The 19,265-nt window shown below is 40.6% G+C and overlaps 1 protein-coding gene across 4 annotated transcripts in view; it reads right to left on the bottom strand.

Annotated features, from left to right (window-relative positions):
* GLS (glutaminase) overlaps positions 1-19,265 on the bottom strand; it is a 105,565-nt gene that overhangs the window by 77,789 nt on the left and 8,511 nt on the right. For all 4 annotated transcript variants that reach the window (XR_013347555.1, XM_077830483.1, XM_077830484.1 and 1 more), the window contains 4 exons: positions 13,702-13,798; positions 11,151-11,272; positions 1,962-2,091; positions 240-319 (listed from right to left, as the gene is read on the bottom strand). Coding sequence is in view for 3 of the 4 variants with exons in the window: in XM_077830483.1 (XP_077686609.1) it covers positions 240-319; positions 1,962-2,091; positions 11,151-11,272; positions 13,702-13,798 (429 nt within the window). In the remaining variant the exon portion in view is untranslated. The remainder of the gene's footprint in view (positions 1-239; positions 320-1,961; positions 2,092-11,150; positions 11,273-13,701; positions 13,799-19,265) is intronic.

Raw genomic sequence — 19,265 nt, 5'->3', positions numbered from 1 at the left:
TGGGCTATTACTGAAGTTCATTCATAAGATCACTACTGAATGCTACGGCCACGGATGCTGTACTGCCAAATATCAAAAGACAAGATCTGGTGGCTACTGCTCCAAATAAAATGAAGTGGTTTCTACTGTATGGGCAATACCAATAAAACTTAACTGAGCAATATAACATCACAATTAGTTGTGTTGCTGTAGTTCAAGTTACACCAATAGTGAAAATCTTCAACATGCTAAAAATATACCTCTGTCCATCCACTGTGCAAAGTGACACTCCCCACAAATCAGGGCTGAACTTGGCCAGTTGTGGAATATAGTCAGCAACCTACCCAAAAATATGAAATGAAATTATACAGTTCATTATATTGTTAAAATGTTTATTTTCATTATTAAGCAACATACTGTAACAGGCATAAATGTGTGTGGATATTATGCCGTGGAATACAGCATATTCCATTTCTCTGAATAGCTTGGGGGACACAGATTTTATTCAGATAATCAGGAGTTAAGATAAGCAAGAAGACAGTCTCTTGCACCAATCCCCACCAGCGCTCTCCCTTACAGTCAGAAATAGCTGTACAGGGAATAGACTTTACCATTATTACTACGTGTATGCAGTAACAATAAGGTAGCAGACTCTTGCACCCAGGCTTACTGCAGCTGCTCGGTGCATGCACGACCCAGCACTGGGTCCTGCGGACCGCCCAGGAAGCAGCATGGAGGCTGGGCACCTCGGTGCTGCATCATCCAGGGCCACAGCTATGACACCAACCAGCTGAAGAGCAACTCCACAGCGGAGGTGTGGGGAGGAGTCGAGGAGGTAGGGATATGCATTACCAGCAGCAGTGCATGGGTGCCAGTTGGTTCCACCAGACGGTTGCAAGCATGCTGATGTTTTGGGGAGGGGACAAGGAAGGGATTCAGATAACAGAGAGGTTCAGATAATAGGGTTTTGGATAAACAGGAGCATACTGTATGTGAGATATGCTGAGAATGACTAAATTAACATGCCAATCATCACAGATCAAACCCAAAACCTTACTGCAAGTTTACAGAAAAGTATTTTCCAGTGACCTACAACAACCTTCAGCTTAGTCTAGGAGTAATTAACATCCAAACTTTCATGCATTCAGGAACTTCCAATTATAAGGATAATTAATTTGAAACAGAGTTTTAAAAAAATCTTGTAAACAAAATTAGTGAAAGCAATGGATTAATTGCAGTACGCTAACAGAAGTACAGTATTGATAAATATACAATTTCCCCCACACAGGTATGCCAGAGTGTCTCAGATGCTGTCCTTAAACGATTTATTATCCAAGGCTTAGAGCTCTCTTGCAGGTAAGTTGAATCATGCCAAACATATGGCAGTTCTGTTATTTATACAAATAAGCATGAGGAAACAACACTAATTTTTCACTTGTTAGTCCAACACAGAATTTGAACTCAGATCGCAAGACGTAAAAACCCCTACTGGCATACAAACCCCTACCACTACCTCACTAAATGGAAGTCTTTTTAAACATATACTATCTAATTATTTTTATATGGTCACAGACATGAGTTAGCTCAGAGCCCATCAGTTGCAAGACAGTATTTCCATGGCTTTATTAAATTATTAGGAAATCTCTCCAATTAGAAGAAAACCCAGAGTTTGCTTAATTTCCAAAAATCATTAGAAGCTTGGCAATGCTTTCAGATGAAGGCATGTAAAGCATGAGACTATACTACATTTAATGCAGTTTAGGTTAATTTAAACCAAAAGTATAAAAAAATTACTAGGTTGCAAGAACTCAAAAAACGTCTGTAATGGATTCTAATCTCCTCCCACCCCTAAAACAGTCTTCTTAAAATATATAATATAAAAACCATTGGCTCCACTTTTAACAAACTGTGGCTCTCTTTTAGGCTGAGCTGTTTGAAGGGAAAAACAAAAAAAATAAAATGCCCCCTTACAAAGAAATTACCTGTCCTCCAGATTGTTTTTTAGCACTTTCATACAGCTCATCAATGTGTGAAGTAAACGACATAAAATCTGGAATGACGAACTTTCGTCTGAAGGCCTGAGTAAGCAACACAATATTGCTTTGTACACACCTGCGGAATGTAAGAAAAATGTTAAGTAAATACTCCAGCTGCCTTTTATTTCTCTCAGAAGACTAAAAAAGGGCCAATCCAGCCCTTGCTTATGTGTAATTCACTGAAGTAAACAGCATTATGTGCATGAGTAAGGACTGGGTGACTGGGCCCTTAATTATTCTTACAGGCATAAGATATTCTTTATTAGAAAGAAGCTTCCATTGCACAAAGGTATTAGGGAAATTTTTAATTGATTGTTTACAGCAGTTGAATACTGATCCATTTTATTCTTTAATTATTTTAGTTTCTTATTTAAGGTTTCAACTGCAGGGGTGCACTGCATTTCTAATTGTACGTGACCACAAGTTCCATTCAGTCTGACACATACTCAGAGTCGCCGAGCTCCACAGGGCTGGCTCTTTCCCTCAGCCCCACTTCTAAGGGATCCTCTCTATGAGTTTGGTGATTGAACTGCAAAAAGTGTCAGGAAGTAGGATAAAGTGAGGAAATGGCTATACTCTAGCCCAGAGGTGGGCAAACTACAGCCCGCAGGACCATCCTGCCCGGCCCCTGAGCTCCTGGCCAAGGAGGCTCTCCCCCGCCCCATCCCCTGCTGTCCCCCCTCCCCTGCAGCCTGACCTCACTGCACCACCAGCACTCTGGCCTGCCGCTCCTGTCGGGCAGCGCGGCGGCATGGCTGGCTCCGGCATAGTAAGGGGGCGGGGAGGGGTTGGATGAGGGGCAGTCAGGGGACAGGGGGAGTTGGATAGGGGGTGGGGTCCCAGGAGGCAGTTAGGGGCAGGGGTGTGGATAGGTGTCATGGCAGACAGGGAACAGGGAGCAGGAGGGGAGGGGGGTTGGCTAAGGGGTGGGGTCCCAGGGGGTCCTGGGTGGGTGCGGTCAGGGGTCAAGGAGCAGGAGGAGTTGGATGGGTCGGGAGTTCTGAGGGGGGTGGGAAGTGGGAGGGGGTGGATGGGGGGCCAGGCTGTTTCGGGAGGCACAGCGTTCCGGACCCGGCCCTCCACACAGTTGCGCAACCCCAATGTGGCCCTCGGGCCAAAAAGTTTGCCCACCCCTGCTCTAGCCCAAACTGTATAAGTGCTCCATAAATGCTGAAACTGGGGGACAGCAAGCAGCTGGATGCTTCTTTAAAGCCACCTACACATCTTCCCTTCAAGCTGCCACCAACCCACCCAGAGTACACCTCTCTACTCCCTTGTTCCCACAACAGCCAACAGATCCTTCCCCACTCCTCCCCCAGCACCACCCCCTCTGGTAAATCTGAGAGCCAGGAATGCATGGGGCCAGGGAAATTGTGGAAATTAGGTGCAAGAAGATGAAAGCAAAAATGGGGGAAGCTGGAAGAAAGGGAAGATGACAGAACAGAGAAAGGTAACTGAGAAATGCTGCAAGAAGGAAAAAACAAGAGTATGCAAGAAAACAGACAAGAACAAGACAACAGATACGTAAGTGAAACAAATATGTCAGACATATCATGAGGGGACATATGGAGGAATGGGGCAGGAACAGTTCTATTCCAATGAGGAGTGGGTCCAACACAAAAAAGGTTGGAAACTACTGCAACACTGATACAGAATCAGCACACTTTCTATCAGTCTGTTTAAGCCTCTAAAACCGTAGCACACACTAAAAATTTAACACACAAAATCAAGTTAAGAGCTGCAAGAATTTTGTTGAAAAGAGACGCATTCTTCCTACAATTGATATCATTTAGTGATATTTCTTCAGAAAAATTAAGACTAAATTATGGTTCAAAATTATAACATTTTAACTGGTGATATTTCCGGAAACATGTTGTTCTGGGCCAAGGTGTTCGAAGCATCACAGGCCGGCAGAGGTACTCTGGAAAACGAGACCCACATGCAGCTAAGCGAGTTATTGGCTTTACTGAAGGTTAGCGACACACCCACAACAGGGACTCCCAGCGTTGCCGTCACGGAGGCAGAGAATCCAGCACACCGGAGCTTCGCCTGGGACGGAGTCCGACGAAGGAGTGACCAGCGAGCCCTAATAAGCAGTACACACAAACAGCTCATGAATATAGAATTAGGTGCTTTCCTACAGGGGTCTTTCCGCAAACTGGCAAAGGGCCATACAGGGCAGACAGAACCGGCCTAAAGCCGGTTAGAGTTGGTTCTCCATGTCCTACAGTAACCGGGTGGCCTCGAGAAAGTGGAAGTTCCCTAGCTAGGCCGTAACGAAGTCTTCTGCAATCCCTTACATATGTCATTTAATTACAAACAATGAAGAACAAAAAAAGGATATTCCCAAATATTCTGTACTATAGCATCACTAACAGCTCAAAATAAGGTTGTATGCAGGTTATTGAATAAATCTATTCTCCCCTTAAATCTGTGACACATTCTTTTTCTGTGAAGCCCCAGTTCAGGTTTAAGTCATGTTGACACTTCACACTTTGTGAAATTCACCCTAAATTCATCTGACAAGATTGCTCCAAATAGTAGAAGGTACCTCTCTCCAACAGTGAAGGAGAAAGACTAGAAAAGAATAGAACCAGCCCTCTCTGAAGGATACGTAAAATAGTGGTTTTTATTGGTTGCAACCTGCCAAATTTGTATAGGGGACCTACTTTGTTACCCTGTCAATTTGCGCATACTTCTGACATAGTTCGTAATGACAATCTATCCCTTTTTGGTAGATACTCATGTAGTTTTCATAGACCTATTTCACCTCTATGACCAGTCACCCTTAGAGGTTGTTACCTATATCAAGGGGATCCCTGCCCTTTTGGAATCAATTAAGTAACAACAGTTAAGACAACTGGGCACTCAGAAGAAATATATGCACACTCAATGGGTTCAATTCTCAGATGCACTGTGACTGGTTTGTACTATCACGATGATGAGAGGTACCAGGAAGTCTCCCAAGGCTTCAAGGTGCTCCTGAACCAGGGGTCGGCAACCTGCGGCACGCGTGCCAAAGGTGGCACGTGCGCCGATTTTTACTGGCATGCTGCTGCCAGCCGCGTTCTATCTGCCAGCCCCGCTCAGCCCGCCGCCAGTCTGGGGTTCTGTTCGCCGGCCCCGCTCAGCCCGCTACTGGTCTGGGGTTCTGTCCGCCAGCCTGGGGTTCTGTCTGCCGGCCCTGCTCAGCCCGCCACTGGTCTGGGGTTCTGGCCACCGGCCCCTTGCCAGCTGGGGTCCCGGCCATCAGCCCCGGGATACCAACCGCTGGCCCCGCTCACCTCGCTGCTGGTCTGGGGTTCCAGCTGCCCGGCCCCCTGCCTGTCGGGGTCCGGGCCTCCGGCCCTGCTCAGCCCTCCTGCCGGCTTGGGGTACCTGCACCCAGCCCAGGGCTCTGCTCCTGGCCTAGGCCCAAAGCTCTGCAGCCCTTATCAAAAATTACCCTATAATTTTGAACACTTAAAAACTTTGTATATTACAGTAATGGTTAAAAAATGTATAAGGTTAACACACACATAGGTTTGATGAAACCAAGTAGTTGTACTTATGTGCCTGTTCTTAATTTGGGTTTTCGATGATTTACCTTCTAAAAAAACCCAAAAAACTCTCATATCTCACATCCCCAGAAAGGGCATCTCACACCCCCAGGGGGTGTGTGCATCCCAGGTTAAAAACCACCGCACTAAACTGATAAGATCTGCATTTTAATTTAATTTTAAATGAAGCTTCTTAAACATTTTAAAAACCATGTTTACTTTACATACAACACTAGTTTAGTCATAATATCTACTTATAGAGACCTTCTAAAAATGTTAAAATGTATGACTGGCACACAAAACCTTAAATTAGAGTGAAGAAATGAAGACTTGGCACACCCCTTCTGAAAGGCTGCCGACCCCTGTCCTGAACAAACAATCCCAAGGCAGAATTCAGAAAACATGGAGCTCTGTATTCCACATGGTGTTTCTGTCTCTGTAATAGGGAAGTTTGGTTCATACCAGGGGTGCCCAATCTACAGCTCCCCAGAATATTTCACAAGGCCCATGCTGGGACTCCTGCTGTTAGCTGAAACCTTCTTAAAATATGTAGAATGTGTCTGGCCCACACACATCTGTGCTTAGGTTTATGTGTCCCTCTTGCGTAATTAGGTTGGGCACCACTGGTTTATACAACAGGTTGTGTACTCACCCCCTCAGAGACTTACACCAGTCCTAGTGTGCTTACTCAGAATAATTCAGACATTTCTCAGGGGCATATATTAGGCTTAGATTGCTGTAACTAACACCTCTCTCACAAATCACATATGATTTATGCCCCAGATCCTCCTATCATAGAGGAACGCAGCTTGAAAGGGATCTGCAGTATGAGCCATGTTTGGGGCTCAGAGATGACAGTCACAGGGGCCACAGAGGGAGAGACAGATGAATAGAAGCAAGTGTTTAGGAGGAGAGTGGCTGATGGAGAATGCCTCAACCTGCAAGGCATATGAAATCGTGTGGGAGGATAACTGGTCAGCTATTCCCCAAAGTCAACAATTGTAAAAACACTGCAGCCTCCATTATCTCCTACTCCCATTAATTGCCCTATGAAAGAGGTAAATTCTTCCCTTTTTTAAAATTCTTCCAGTGACCAAGACTATGCAATCTCATTCTAAAAGATCCTCTCGAACCAACAGTCAATCCCCTTTTCCCCACATATCAACATTTGTCCTTTTCAACTTTCTAAGGATGCATCCAATGCATTGGAGAAATATTTCATGCCCATTACTATATGAGCCATTTTCATGCTGCTGCACATATGCACAATAGTTCAGGATCAAGCAAGATGGAGAAGATGTGGTTATGGCCCACAAGTGGATCTGAACCACGCTTCACCTTAGGCTATTTCTTTTCATGTCACTGTAAGACAAGTGCATGTGGAACCCAGAATCAGGAGTGCATAACTCAAAGGGAGTGGTAGCTCTATACCATACCAAGTAACTTGCTTATGGCAACAGAAACAGCACACCCAAAGTCTGAGTCCAGTGAGTTCTAATCAGAGGAATAAATTATTTCCTAGCTGTCAGCTAGGTAAGAAATTGTAAAGAATATGTGAAGCCTGAAATAACTCCTCCCTCCAGCCCCCGAGCTCTAAAGATAAAGAATGAGTGGAAATCAGGCAGATTTTGGTAAGCAAAAATACTGATCAACAATCAGGTGTACGGTAAAGAGAAAAGGGAGAGGTCACCTCAGAGCCACCCCTAAACTCAGTAACTGGAGCACCATCATCCATTTTCTATTTTTTGAGAGATTATAAAATAATTATTTTTATTCTGTTGTATGAACTTCTAGACAGACACTCTAGCATACATATGCACATAACTCAGGAAGGTAAGAAGACTATACAGAATTTACAATACCAATCACCCCTGATAATCAGGACAAAGCTTGACCTCAAAAGAAAGAATCAGGGGAAACCATGTCTCTTTATATAGACAAGCAGCCTTTAATTCCATGTTTTTAATAGAGGCTCACGGATTCAGCACATTCAGTTTTTATTTAAAATGTTTTAAGGGATTATAAGTAATTTAGGCTTTAACATTTTTGTATTAAGTTCAGATTTCATTTTAAACAGATTTTTTAAAATGTAAACAAATTAAAAAATCTGATTTAAATCAAAATTCCCCCCCCTCCAAAAAAATGAATTTTTATCCAACCTGTAAGAAACAGGATCCCCCTTGAGTTCCCCAAACTTCCACCATATGGCTGCAAATGGCATTTCACCACCCATAGTACAATCCAGGAGTAGAGTTTTGGGAAGGCAGAATACTGGGGTGCATAAGTCAGGGTTATTTTTCATCCTCCCTACTATATCCCTTATCTTCACAATTCTTCCAAGGTGTTTTTCTTCTCTACCTTTTTGAGTTTGCATAGCCTGTTTGTCAGTCTTTCTACTGGGAAAGTATTCAAAATATGGTCCTGATCCTGCTACAGTTACAAACCTGAACTAACACCAATTTCAACAAGATTTGGGGGTATTTGTCTATGCCAGTACATGTAAGTAGTAGTACTTCTTCTAGTAAAGCTTTTAAAAGAGAGTGGAGACATCTGAAAGCCTGGGCAACAAATCACCTCAGGAAAACAAATGCAAATTTAATAATTTGTGGTAAATGAAATACTTTTATGTTAATATGAACATTCCAAACACTCCAATGCACCTTCTGTCACAAAAGCTTTCAGACCATCCAAATGAATAAAAACATTTGTAACTTGAGGATTTAAGGGTAAGTGTGACTAAGCCTAGAATGGAATATTTCACAGGAATTTGCTATCTTGATTTACATAACAGGAAGATCAGTTTCATTAAAAAAAAAGAAAAAGAAAAAAGAAAAGACCACTGGAGGCCAGACTGCAGATTGTTAGATTTACATTTACAATAGAATATACCCAAATTGCTGCTTTCTACCAGCAGATCAGAGGAGATCAGGCTGAAAAGAGTGTCACTCCGGGTCAATAAAAGTGGGACAAAGTGCCTTGTGACAAAGACAAAACTTCTTTCATATGAAGGCTAAATATCCAAGTCACCTACTCTGAAAGAGAATTAGTGTCTAAATTCAGATATAGCAATATTATAGCTGTTGCTCAGCAGCTGCTACTATAATTAAGGGAAAAAACACTTTCCATAATCTCATTTTGAGTCCCTCACAGCTTTCCAGAATTGTTTTAGCTGAAATTTTCCATGTTCCTTTCACCCTAGAATCAATTTTGTTTTTCAAAATACCTAGTTTTGTTGAGTCATGAGACATATGGGAAAAGCAACATTTCCTATATTCCATGAAACCTCCTCTCCCCCCATGCCCCCAACCACCACCAAACCGGGGACTCAAAAATAGCTAAACTTAGTATATTTACAAGAGTTGTTCCTGGGCTATGTTTAAATTCCCTTCATCCTTTTTCACTAGTAATCCATGATGTTAAAAGTTAACAGCAAGGAAAATTTTCAGACAGAATTTGATTTTTAAGCTGGAGAGTTACAGGTTACATGAAATCAGAAATATAGATATTGTTTCAACAGTACCATTTATTACATTTGTGCAGTGGGGAAGTCAGCATGTCAGCTGGACCCTAACTTTTGCATTTCCTGTTTCATGAGAGTTAAGTGTGTAAGCTTAATATTGTATTAATTTTGACATTTTTACACGAAATAGCTCATCACCCCCTAAAACAGTGTTGCGTGGCAAATACAGGGGGTATAGACAACCTGTAACAGAAATTGATTTTAGTTATAAAAATTTATCAACTCCTACAGTTTTCCATAAAATTATTTTAGTGTTGAAAATCTAGTGTTTTTTCCAATCTTCAGCATAGTCAGTCTTATGCACAGAAGAGCAATCAAGCCAGCTTTCCCCAAGTTATGTTGCCAACGTGCATTGTCTTAACATGGAGGAGCAAACCCAAGAGATTATTCAGTCTCCATGCTCAATCTTCAGCCTTTGAATGAGTTACCTAAAAGTGCCCCAACAGATATCATTTGATTTTGACACGGAGATCTTGTCTTTGCTAGAAAAGGTTTGCCACTATGGCTATACAGACAAACCCTTCTAGCGTAGGAGCAGATTATACGGGCATGAGTTCTTTTGTCAATGACTTATACCAGTTCCCAGAAAGAAATAAGCTATATCAGCAAAAGCACTTTTTATCCAGTATAACTTCCTTACACTAGGGTTTCTGCCCGGAGAGAAATGTTGTCAACAAATCTCACACCCTTACCTAATATATGATTACTATACCTGCAAACGGTTTCAGTGGACACCTGGTCTTGAACATACACGCATTAGTAACTGGACAAAGCTACTGATTTTTCTCATCCATTCACATGGTAGGTTTCAACTGCCTAATGATTCATCCCATATTCAACAGAGTGATCTAGAAGTGAAATGCTTTGTTGTTCTGACATGAGTGATTTTGATCAGGTTATATCCCAATTCTTCCCATTCTCAAAAAAAAACCAAACCAAACCAAAACAAAAAAACCTTCTAAGTAAACATTTCACTTATTTTAACTAGCAAAGCTAGGGGGAAAGAAAGGAGGAGGAATTATCACTGCTAATAACATTACTGTTCCCCAGCCTGCTCTGTTATAGACCCCAATGACATTTCACAAATGCAAGGAGTATCCCACCCAGCACAAAGAGAAGCAGGAAATACACAACACTGACAGAATAGTTGAATTTCAAGAGTATATTTTAAAAACTTCTACATCCGATCTAGTTTTGCTTGCAGAATCACCATGCCACAGAATAAAAATGAAAAGAAGTTACACTCTACTCTTAACACAAGCCTAGAATCTCATTTCAAGATTTAAGAATTCCCAAGACTGAAAAACTAAATAGAAACTAGTTTACATTCCTTTTTAAACATCCAAAATAAACTGAAAATAGGGGAAAGGAGAGCTCTTGGCATGAACTGAACTTTGTAAACGGCACGGATATTGTTTAGCTAACTTGCTGCAGATATTTTATAACTCTTACACTGTGTACTATTGTATAAAGCTTTTCCATAACTAAGACTAGAAAATATGCATGTACACTTAATTGAACCAAATCATTTAGCAGGCCTTGTATCATACAAAGGTATTTAAAAAACCTATCCAATGACTGCATGTCACAGAGGTTAGTTTTTAGTGCAGGAATAGGCACACAAGTTTCATTTATAAATGTAGATTCACACTTAATTCTTTGCTGCATCTTACTGCACATTTAACAATACTATAACTGTTTCCGGTGTTTTTTTCCCCTCAAAAATAAGTTGAGTTTCTGCATCACTAATTAGTGCACAGAAAGTAGCTGATTTTAAGAACAACAGCTTTTTTTCATTTTGTGAACAATTAGGTAAGAGAGATGCAGGATTTTATTCCTTGAGTAACAACATGAACCTAGCCTGCTGTATTTCATGAGATAGTGAAACATTCTCAAATACTATTTTAATGTAAGTTAAATTAAATATGGGTGTCTCACTCCTTTTTCATTTTAACTACATATTAGATTTATACACAGTATATATATTCCATGACAGAATGTGACTTAAATAAGGCGTATGATCTTAGTACTGTATAATATAGCAACCACATCACAATATTATCAGAAATATTTTACTTTTTAAACAAATCTTTGTCCAGCATGACGCCATCTGAGGTCGTTTGAAGAGTTAGTCTTAACATATCCATGCACTCTTTCAACCGTGGATCAGATGTACGCAATCCTGTAGATTTGAGTGCCTATTACAATAAAGGAGAAGTCAGAATTACTACAAATATGAAAAATACACCTTTACTGAAATAATATTAAATTCTCTAGTGCTTAACCCTATTTGCTCTCCTCTTCCAACTGAAACATAAATCAGCCTACCAAAATTTCACTGAATTATACACGGGCTCAAAACCCCAATCTCTTGCCACGCCACCCTACTACTGGCTTCAAAAGACCGCCACAGATTTAACAAGATCAGTGAATTGATTAAATGGGCCATAACTTGGAGAGAAGATAACACATTCTTGGGGAATTTGAGTGTACAAAAAGACTATTCCCAAGAAAATAGTATTTATTCTTAAATGATAGACACAAAGAATCCTCCAAGTGAATCCTTTCAAGTTGTGTGCAGTCTAATGACTATGAAAAGCCTCACCCTGTTTGTAGTGCCTTCAGTGATAAGTCTGTAAAAGTCTGTGATAAGTCTGTAAAAGCAAGGAATGTCACACGAAGTTGTTGCCCACCATGTAACAGAGAAGTTAAATTAATATTCCTGACTGCTGCTTGCTAAAGCATAAAATGTATTATCAGAATACCAACTAGCTTTTATACAGAACTTGGGAAGTAGAAAACGCACCAAGATGGATTTAAATCACCAATCTCAATAATGATTTAAATCAGAAAGAAAACCTTGATTTAATCAACTTTAATCTTGGTGCATTTATACTTCAGTAATTTTCCTAAAGAAAGGCTGATATAATTTGGTACTTCTTTTTACTAACCAGGAAGATACAGCATATCTATATACATTTTATCAAAAAAAAACACCCATGAGGAGTCTTTGTGGCAACTTAGAAACCAACAAATTTATTTGGACATAAGCTTCCGTGGGCTATAACCCACTTCATCAGATGCATGTAGTGAAAACATAGTAGGCAGGTATAAATATACAGCTCATGAAAAGATGCGAGTTACCTTACCAAGTGGTGGGTCAGTGCTAATGAGGCCAATTTAATCAAGGTGGATGTGGCCCATTCCCAACAGTTAACAAGAATGGGAGAGTATCAGAAGGAAAATTTCTTTTTGCAATGACCCAGCCAATCCTAGTCTTTATTCAGGCCTAATTTGATGGTGTCAAGTTCGCAAATTAATTCCAGAACTGTCACATTCAAAATCAGTAGCAGAGCACTTCAATCTCCCTGGACACTCAGTAAGACTTAAAAGTGGCCATTTTGCAACAAAAAAACTTCAAAAACAGACTTGAATGAGCAACTGCAGAACTGGAATTAATTTGCAAGCTTGACACCATCAAATTAGGCCTGAATAAAGACTGAGAGTGGCTGCGTAACTACAAAAAGTAATTTTCCTTCTGTTGATATTCACCCTTTCTGTCAACTGCTGGAAATAGGCCACATCCACCTTGATTGAGTTGGCCTCATTAGCACTTGGTAAGGCAACTCACATCTTTTCATGTGCTGTATATTTATACCTCCATGCATCTGATGAAGAGGGTTCTAGCCCATAAAAGTTTATGACCAAATAAATTTGTTAGTCTCTAAGGTGCCACAAGGACTCCTCATTGTTTTTGCTGATACAGACTAACACAGCTACCCCTCTGAAACCTATACACATTTATGTAAGTAATTATATAGCTTCACGTATATTTATTTAGATTCTTAATTTTCATGGTTTTTATTATGTTAGAAAATGGTGATTTAAAAAAATCTAATAAATAAATGTGTGAAACTCATGATCAGTATCAAGCTGCAGACAAATGGAATTTCGAATTCACTTAAAAAGGCACAAAGACAGCACTTCAAAATTGTTTTTGCTAGTTAAATAACTACCTTAAATGTGCTGGATACATTAGAAAAAAGTTTATCAAAACATGTTTGTACACTGAAAACTGATTTACTGAACAAATCAAGTATTAATACCAGTTAATGAACTGAACTGACTGTTTCTGATCACCATGTCCTTTAACACTTTAGAACTAATAGAGCTCATCCTTTCACACCTCATTTTTATTCACAGACTGGAAGAGAACAAGCTTTCCTATTTTTTCAACTCCCAATTATTTCTGAACTTTGAATGAACTAGCTGAATAGTTACATAAAATGGAAATGAACAAACAGAAATGAAGAAAATATTCTCTGCACCTGCAGAAAAAGCTACTTGCTATCAAAAGGACTTCAACATACTCTGGCTTCAGGTGCTTAGCCAGTGACCTCCACCAGTTCAATGGTTTGACTTTCTTTAGAAAGTCAGTATACTTGTACTGCTTGATTTTGTTGTTGTTGTTATTTATATGATCTTACTACAATACGTTTTGGCCTTAACACAAGCTGTCATAATTACAAATGTAATTAAAATTTATTTTTTTTTAAAGGAAGATGAATTCAAATTTAAAAAATCTAGGTGTTGTGTATGTCAGATTTTTATCCACTCTGAAACTTACAGTAATGAATTTATGAACTGGAATTTTTTCTTGCCCTTCTGCAATAGTATAGAACAGCAAATCTTCCAAGCTAGGCAAGAGACCTTGCTTCATCTTACTAGGAATAAAAAGAAAGTCACAGAAGAGTTAGTACACATGCATTATTTACAATGTATCCACGTAAAAAAAGCAATGTAGACCAATTCTGCTACTAGAGAACTTGGAAACATTTGCAGAACGGTTATTTCAAAATTTTAATTCCACTTTCACCAAAAAACTGATAGTTAAAAAAAACACCATGTATGTTTAATTTTATTTTTTTTTAAAACTGTAGTTAAGATGTACAATAGTTTGCATTAGTGGTATTACAATCAGTTTTGTATATGGCAATAAACTAAAAAATGAAAGAAGAGATACAAATATTTATTCTAATATCACTTTGTGAAACTGCTACATCACATCTTACTGTTCATGAGGTTCTGTAGGATGAGAATGCATATGGACAAAAAGGTTGCATCACTAGACAAAAAGGTCAAGTTAAAGCCCAATATATCAGGGAAACAAAGGGGAGGAAGAAGCATAAATTTTGTTTTGTTCACAAGGCTTAACTCCACACCTGAAATCATAAGCAGACTTCTCACTGACTTCAGCGAGAGTTACACATGCAGAAGGGCAGAATTTGTCTAGAGATCATAAAGACCTACCTACCTAACTGTAAAGAAGATACTGGTTTTCACAAGAACAAATATGTGCATTACATTTTCATAACCTACGCTCTTTTCTTCACCTCACACTTTCCCTGAACACATACATCAAGATGAATCTGAAGTTTAAAATATTTAAACTGCATGAGATATGAAAACAACAAAAAGTAACTGCTAGACAGTTTTCACAACCTCAGAAATTAGCATACTGGTTGGGACCAGCAATCTATCTAACCCACTCTCTCCAATAGTGGCCTAGTGCCAGAAGTTTCAGGGGAAGATGCAAAAATCCTGTGGTAGGATAACTGCTCCTGAGAGGATTCTGCGAGACTGCGGACCCGCAGAAAACCCTCCCGCACAGAGAAAACAGCAGGGAAGCAAAGGGAAGCCATACACGGGGCGGGCGGGGAAAAGAGAACCGTGGGTAAAGTCTTTGGGGGACTGCCCCCCACCCAAACAGAGGTGAGGCATGGGGGGGGGACACATGGGGTTACATGCCAGTGCCCCCCGCATCCCATTCTGCAAGCACAGAGCTGCCCAGCTGATTGAGGCTGTCTCTCGGCTTGGCTGACTCTGAAGCTGAATGCCGCCTCCCGCGTTCTAGCCCACTCGTGCTCCCCTTCTGTGTGCTGGGAGCCTTCCTGTTTTCTATTCTGTGCAACACTTAGTGCCCGCAGTGAGGCTGGGTAAGGCGTGGGAGGAAATGAGGGAAGCAGGGGTGAGGGGTAAGAGGCAGTGGGGAAGAGAAGCGGGGATGAAATAGGGCAAGGTGAGGAGACTGTGGGAGTGAGGGGCGGGGGATGGAGAAAAAGCGGAAAGGGGAATTGCAGGGGGAAGCAAGAGCCCGGCATCCCCACGGCAGCAGCTGGAGCTCCCCTGTTTAGGAAGCCCATTGAACCCTCACCCTGACAAGCCCTACCCCCTATACCTGGAAAGCTCCGACGAGCCCCCAACCCCCAGACCCCCACCCCACTGATCCCCAACCAGCTGCACTTGGACCCGCCACCCCATCAAGCCCGCTCGCCCAGCCCCCGGATCCCCACACTGAGCCCCATCTCCCCACACCGAGCCCCCCACTCCCCAACCACCTTCACCTGGATCCCCTGCACAGTCCCATTGCCCCTGCACCCCTAATGAGCCTCTGTGCACCCAGATGACCTCACACAGAAACCTCTCACTTCACATCTGGATTTCCCACACTAAGCCTCTCCACACTTGGATCCTGCTGGGCTGAGCCTCCCCACCCACACGTGGCGCACCTGGCACAGAGGGGCAGAGTGCTGAGGTGTTTCTGATACAGGCCCAGCCCTTGCACTGTCTCGGGGTCAGATGCAACCTCACTGCAGAGTCCCTATACTGAGGGAGGTTCAGCTTCAGGGTGATCTCCCACTTCAATGCAGCCAGTGGCCTGTACTCCCCACTGCCTTGCTGTAGCCTATTTATTTATGGACAAATAAAATTTGCAGAATTTTAAAATACTGTGCGCATAACTTTTAGGTGCCAAATTCCCTCAGGAGTAGATAATTATAATGTAACTTGTCTCTATGGAAGTTTATTCCCTGCCCCATCTGCTAGGGGTTGGCTCATGCCTGTAAGCACAAGTTTATATACTTTTTTTTCTTTTTTTAATTATACCGCCTAGGCATGATATCCTAATATAGCTAGGGATGCTTTCATTATTCATATACACATCTAAGCAGTTTTTCAATCTGAATCAGTTCTTGCCATCAATTACATGTTGTGAAAAGTTAGTTAGAGAAGAAACTTTTTGTTCTTTTTTAAGCACAATGCTTTATAAGTTTTAAATCTGTGGCTTTTAAATTTTATTCAATGTCCTCTTATTTTTATATTATAAGAGGGTGTAAATCAAAGAGCCAGATTCACCTTCTCTAAATAACTCATTTTGCACACCTCTTATCCTGTTCTCCTTGCCTCTCTAAACTGGTATTTCTCTCTGATGTTTCACCCTTAATGCAATGTTGCAGGATCAGTTCTAAAACAGAAACAGGTAGCACGACAAAATTGGTTTCCCTCCCAGCTCCTCCCCAAATTAGATGATGATTAAATACCAGAACCAACAGTCTTTTCTTGAAGGTTCACAATGTCACCTCCAAAAGCATGCCAGGAATTTCAGGTTTAGAGTCAGCTTTCTATACTCTGCTCTCTGGACTGACACGGTAATAGATTGTGGACGTTCTACCTGACGGACCTACATCTCGGAACTATTAGGAACAAAGTTACAATGGGCTTCAAATCATTTTCCTTTCCCCCCCACAATAGGTTGTCTTGTACGTGCTTCAGTTTTCTTTTAGACTTAGTGTCAACTTAAAATCAATGCTCTTTGGTATTTGACAAATTTAGTACAAGGTAACAGAGCATTACTACTGGGAGTCTGTAAATAAAGGTAACTGCCACCTACAAAAAGGGATGGTAAGTAGTCTTATTGTTTTAAATTTACCCATTAAAAATAATAAGTGCATAAACTGTAATTTGAAAATGATCTTCAAATTAGTTACTATATGTCACCTCTGCAAGTCATATTCTTTCCTGGAAATGAAAGCCTTCAGACAAAACAAATATATAAAAAAGCAAAAATTTGAAAAATTGTTGCCTGGCTATGAAAGCTCTCTTTCACAAGATTACCAAGAATTCTCTGAGTTATATTTAAAGATGACTTGCAGGACCCCACCCTAAGACTGCAATAATAATTGTTGCTGGTAGTCACGTAAACCATGTCGACCAGTAAAATTCTGCAGATCCACACTTAAATTCAGTATTAGCTTAAACTATTTCAATGGTAGTTCAGCTTACTCATTAAAAATTAATAATGAATCAATGACCTAAATATATTTAATCCTATCCTTAATGTTAATGATGGGCCTCATACCGTATTAAATTCTCCTTCCCTTTACCCAAACCAGTAGTAAATATCAGAGCCTCTGTGCATACATATCTTCCATTGAGCAGCCCGCACCCAGATGGCCTCACATAGAAACCTCTCACTCCACATCTGGATCTCCCACACTAAGCCTCTCCACACTTGGATCCTGCTGGGCTGAGCCTCCCCACCCATACGTGGCGCACCTGGCACAGAGGGGCAGAGTGCTGAGGTGTTTCTGATACAGGCCCAGCCCTTGCACTGTCTCGGGGTCAGATGCAACCTCACTGCAGAGTCCCTATACTGAGGGAGGTGGGAGCTTCAGGGTGATCTCCCACTTCAATGCAGCCAGTGGCCTGTACTCCCCACTGCCTTGCTGTAGCCTATTTATTTATGGACAAATAAAATTTGCAGAATTTTAAAATACTGTGCGCATAACTTTTAGGTGCCAAATTCCCTCAGGAGTAGATAATTATAAAGTAACTTGTCTCTATGGAAGTTTATTCCCTGCCCCATCGGCTAGGAGTTGGCTCATGCCTGTAAGCACAAGTTTATATACTTTTTTTTCTTTTTTTAATTATACCGCCTAGGCATGATATCCTAATATAGCTAGGGATGCTTTCATTATTCATATACACATCTAAGCAGTTTTTCAATCTGAATCAGTTCTTGCCATCAATTACATGTTGTGAAAAGTTAGTTAGAGAAGAAACTTTTTGGTTTTTTTAAGCACAATGCTTTATAAGTTTTAAATCTGTGGCTTTTAAATTTTATTCAATGTCCTCTTATTTTTATATTATATGAGGGTGTAAATCAAAGAGCCAGATTCACCTTCTCTAAATAACTCATTTTGCACACCTCTTATCCTGTTCTCCTTGCCTCTCTAAACTGGTATTTCTCTCTGATGTTCCACCCTTAATGCAATGTTGCAGGATCAGTTCTGAAACAGAAACAGGTAGCACGACAAAATTGGTTTCCCTCCCAGCTCCTCCCCAAATTAGATGACGATTAAATACCAGAACCAACAGTCTTTTCTTGAAGGTTCACAATGTCACCTCCAAAAGCATGCCAGGAATTTCAGGTTTAGAGTCAGCTTTCTGTACTCTGCTCTCTGGACTGGCACAGTAATAGACTGTGGATGTTCTACCTGACGGACCTACATCTCGGAACTATTAGGAACAAAGTTACAATGGGCTTCAAATCATTTTCCTTTCCCCCCCACAATAGGTTGTCTTGTACGTGCTTCAGTTTTCTTTTAGACTTAGTGTCAACTTAAAATCAATGCTCTTTGGTATTTGACAAATTTAGTACAAGGTAACAGAGCATTACTACTGGGAGTCTGTAAATAAAGATAACTGCCACCTACAAAAAGGGATGGTAAGTAGTCTTATTGTTTTAAATTTACCCATTAAAAATAATAAGTGCATAAACTGTAATTTGAAAATGATCTTCAAATTAGTTACTATATGTCACCTCTGCAAGTCATATTCTTTCCTGGAAATGAAAGCCTTCAGACAAAACAAAATATATAAACAAGCAAAAATTTGAAAAATTGTTGCCTGGCTATAAAAGCTCTCTTTCACAAGATTACCAAGAATTCTCTGAGTTATATTTAAAGATGACTTGCAGGACCCCACCCTAAGACTGCAATAATAATTGTTGCTGGTCGTCACATAAACCATGTCGACCAGTAAAATTCTGCAGATCCACACTTAAATTCAGTATTAGCTTAAACTATTTCAATGGTAGTTCAGCTTACTCATTAAAAATTAATAATGAATCAATGACCTAAATATATTTAATCCTATCCTTAATGTTAATGATGGGCCTCATACCGTATTAAATTCTCCTTCCCTCTACCCAAACCAGTGGTAAATATCAGACTTCCTATTAAATAAATCAGAGAAAAACACTGTACTTATTCATGCACTAAGAAAAGACGAAGACTTGTAAACGAACAGAACTTTTACTGTTCTTTTCACTTCAGAAAATTAACATTATTT

Source organism: Eretmochelys imbricata, chromosome 11, assembly GCF_965152235.1.
Source record: "Eretmochelys imbricata isolate rEreImb1 chromosome 11, rEreImb1.hap1, whole genome shotgun sequence".
Taxonomy (NCBI): domain Eukaryota; kingdom Metazoa; phylum Chordata; order Testudines; family Cheloniidae; genus Eretmochelys; species Eretmochelys imbricata.
The sequence above is the reverse complement of the archived record's forward strand: the minus strand, read 5'-3'. Positions and strand labels throughout refer to the sequence as shown.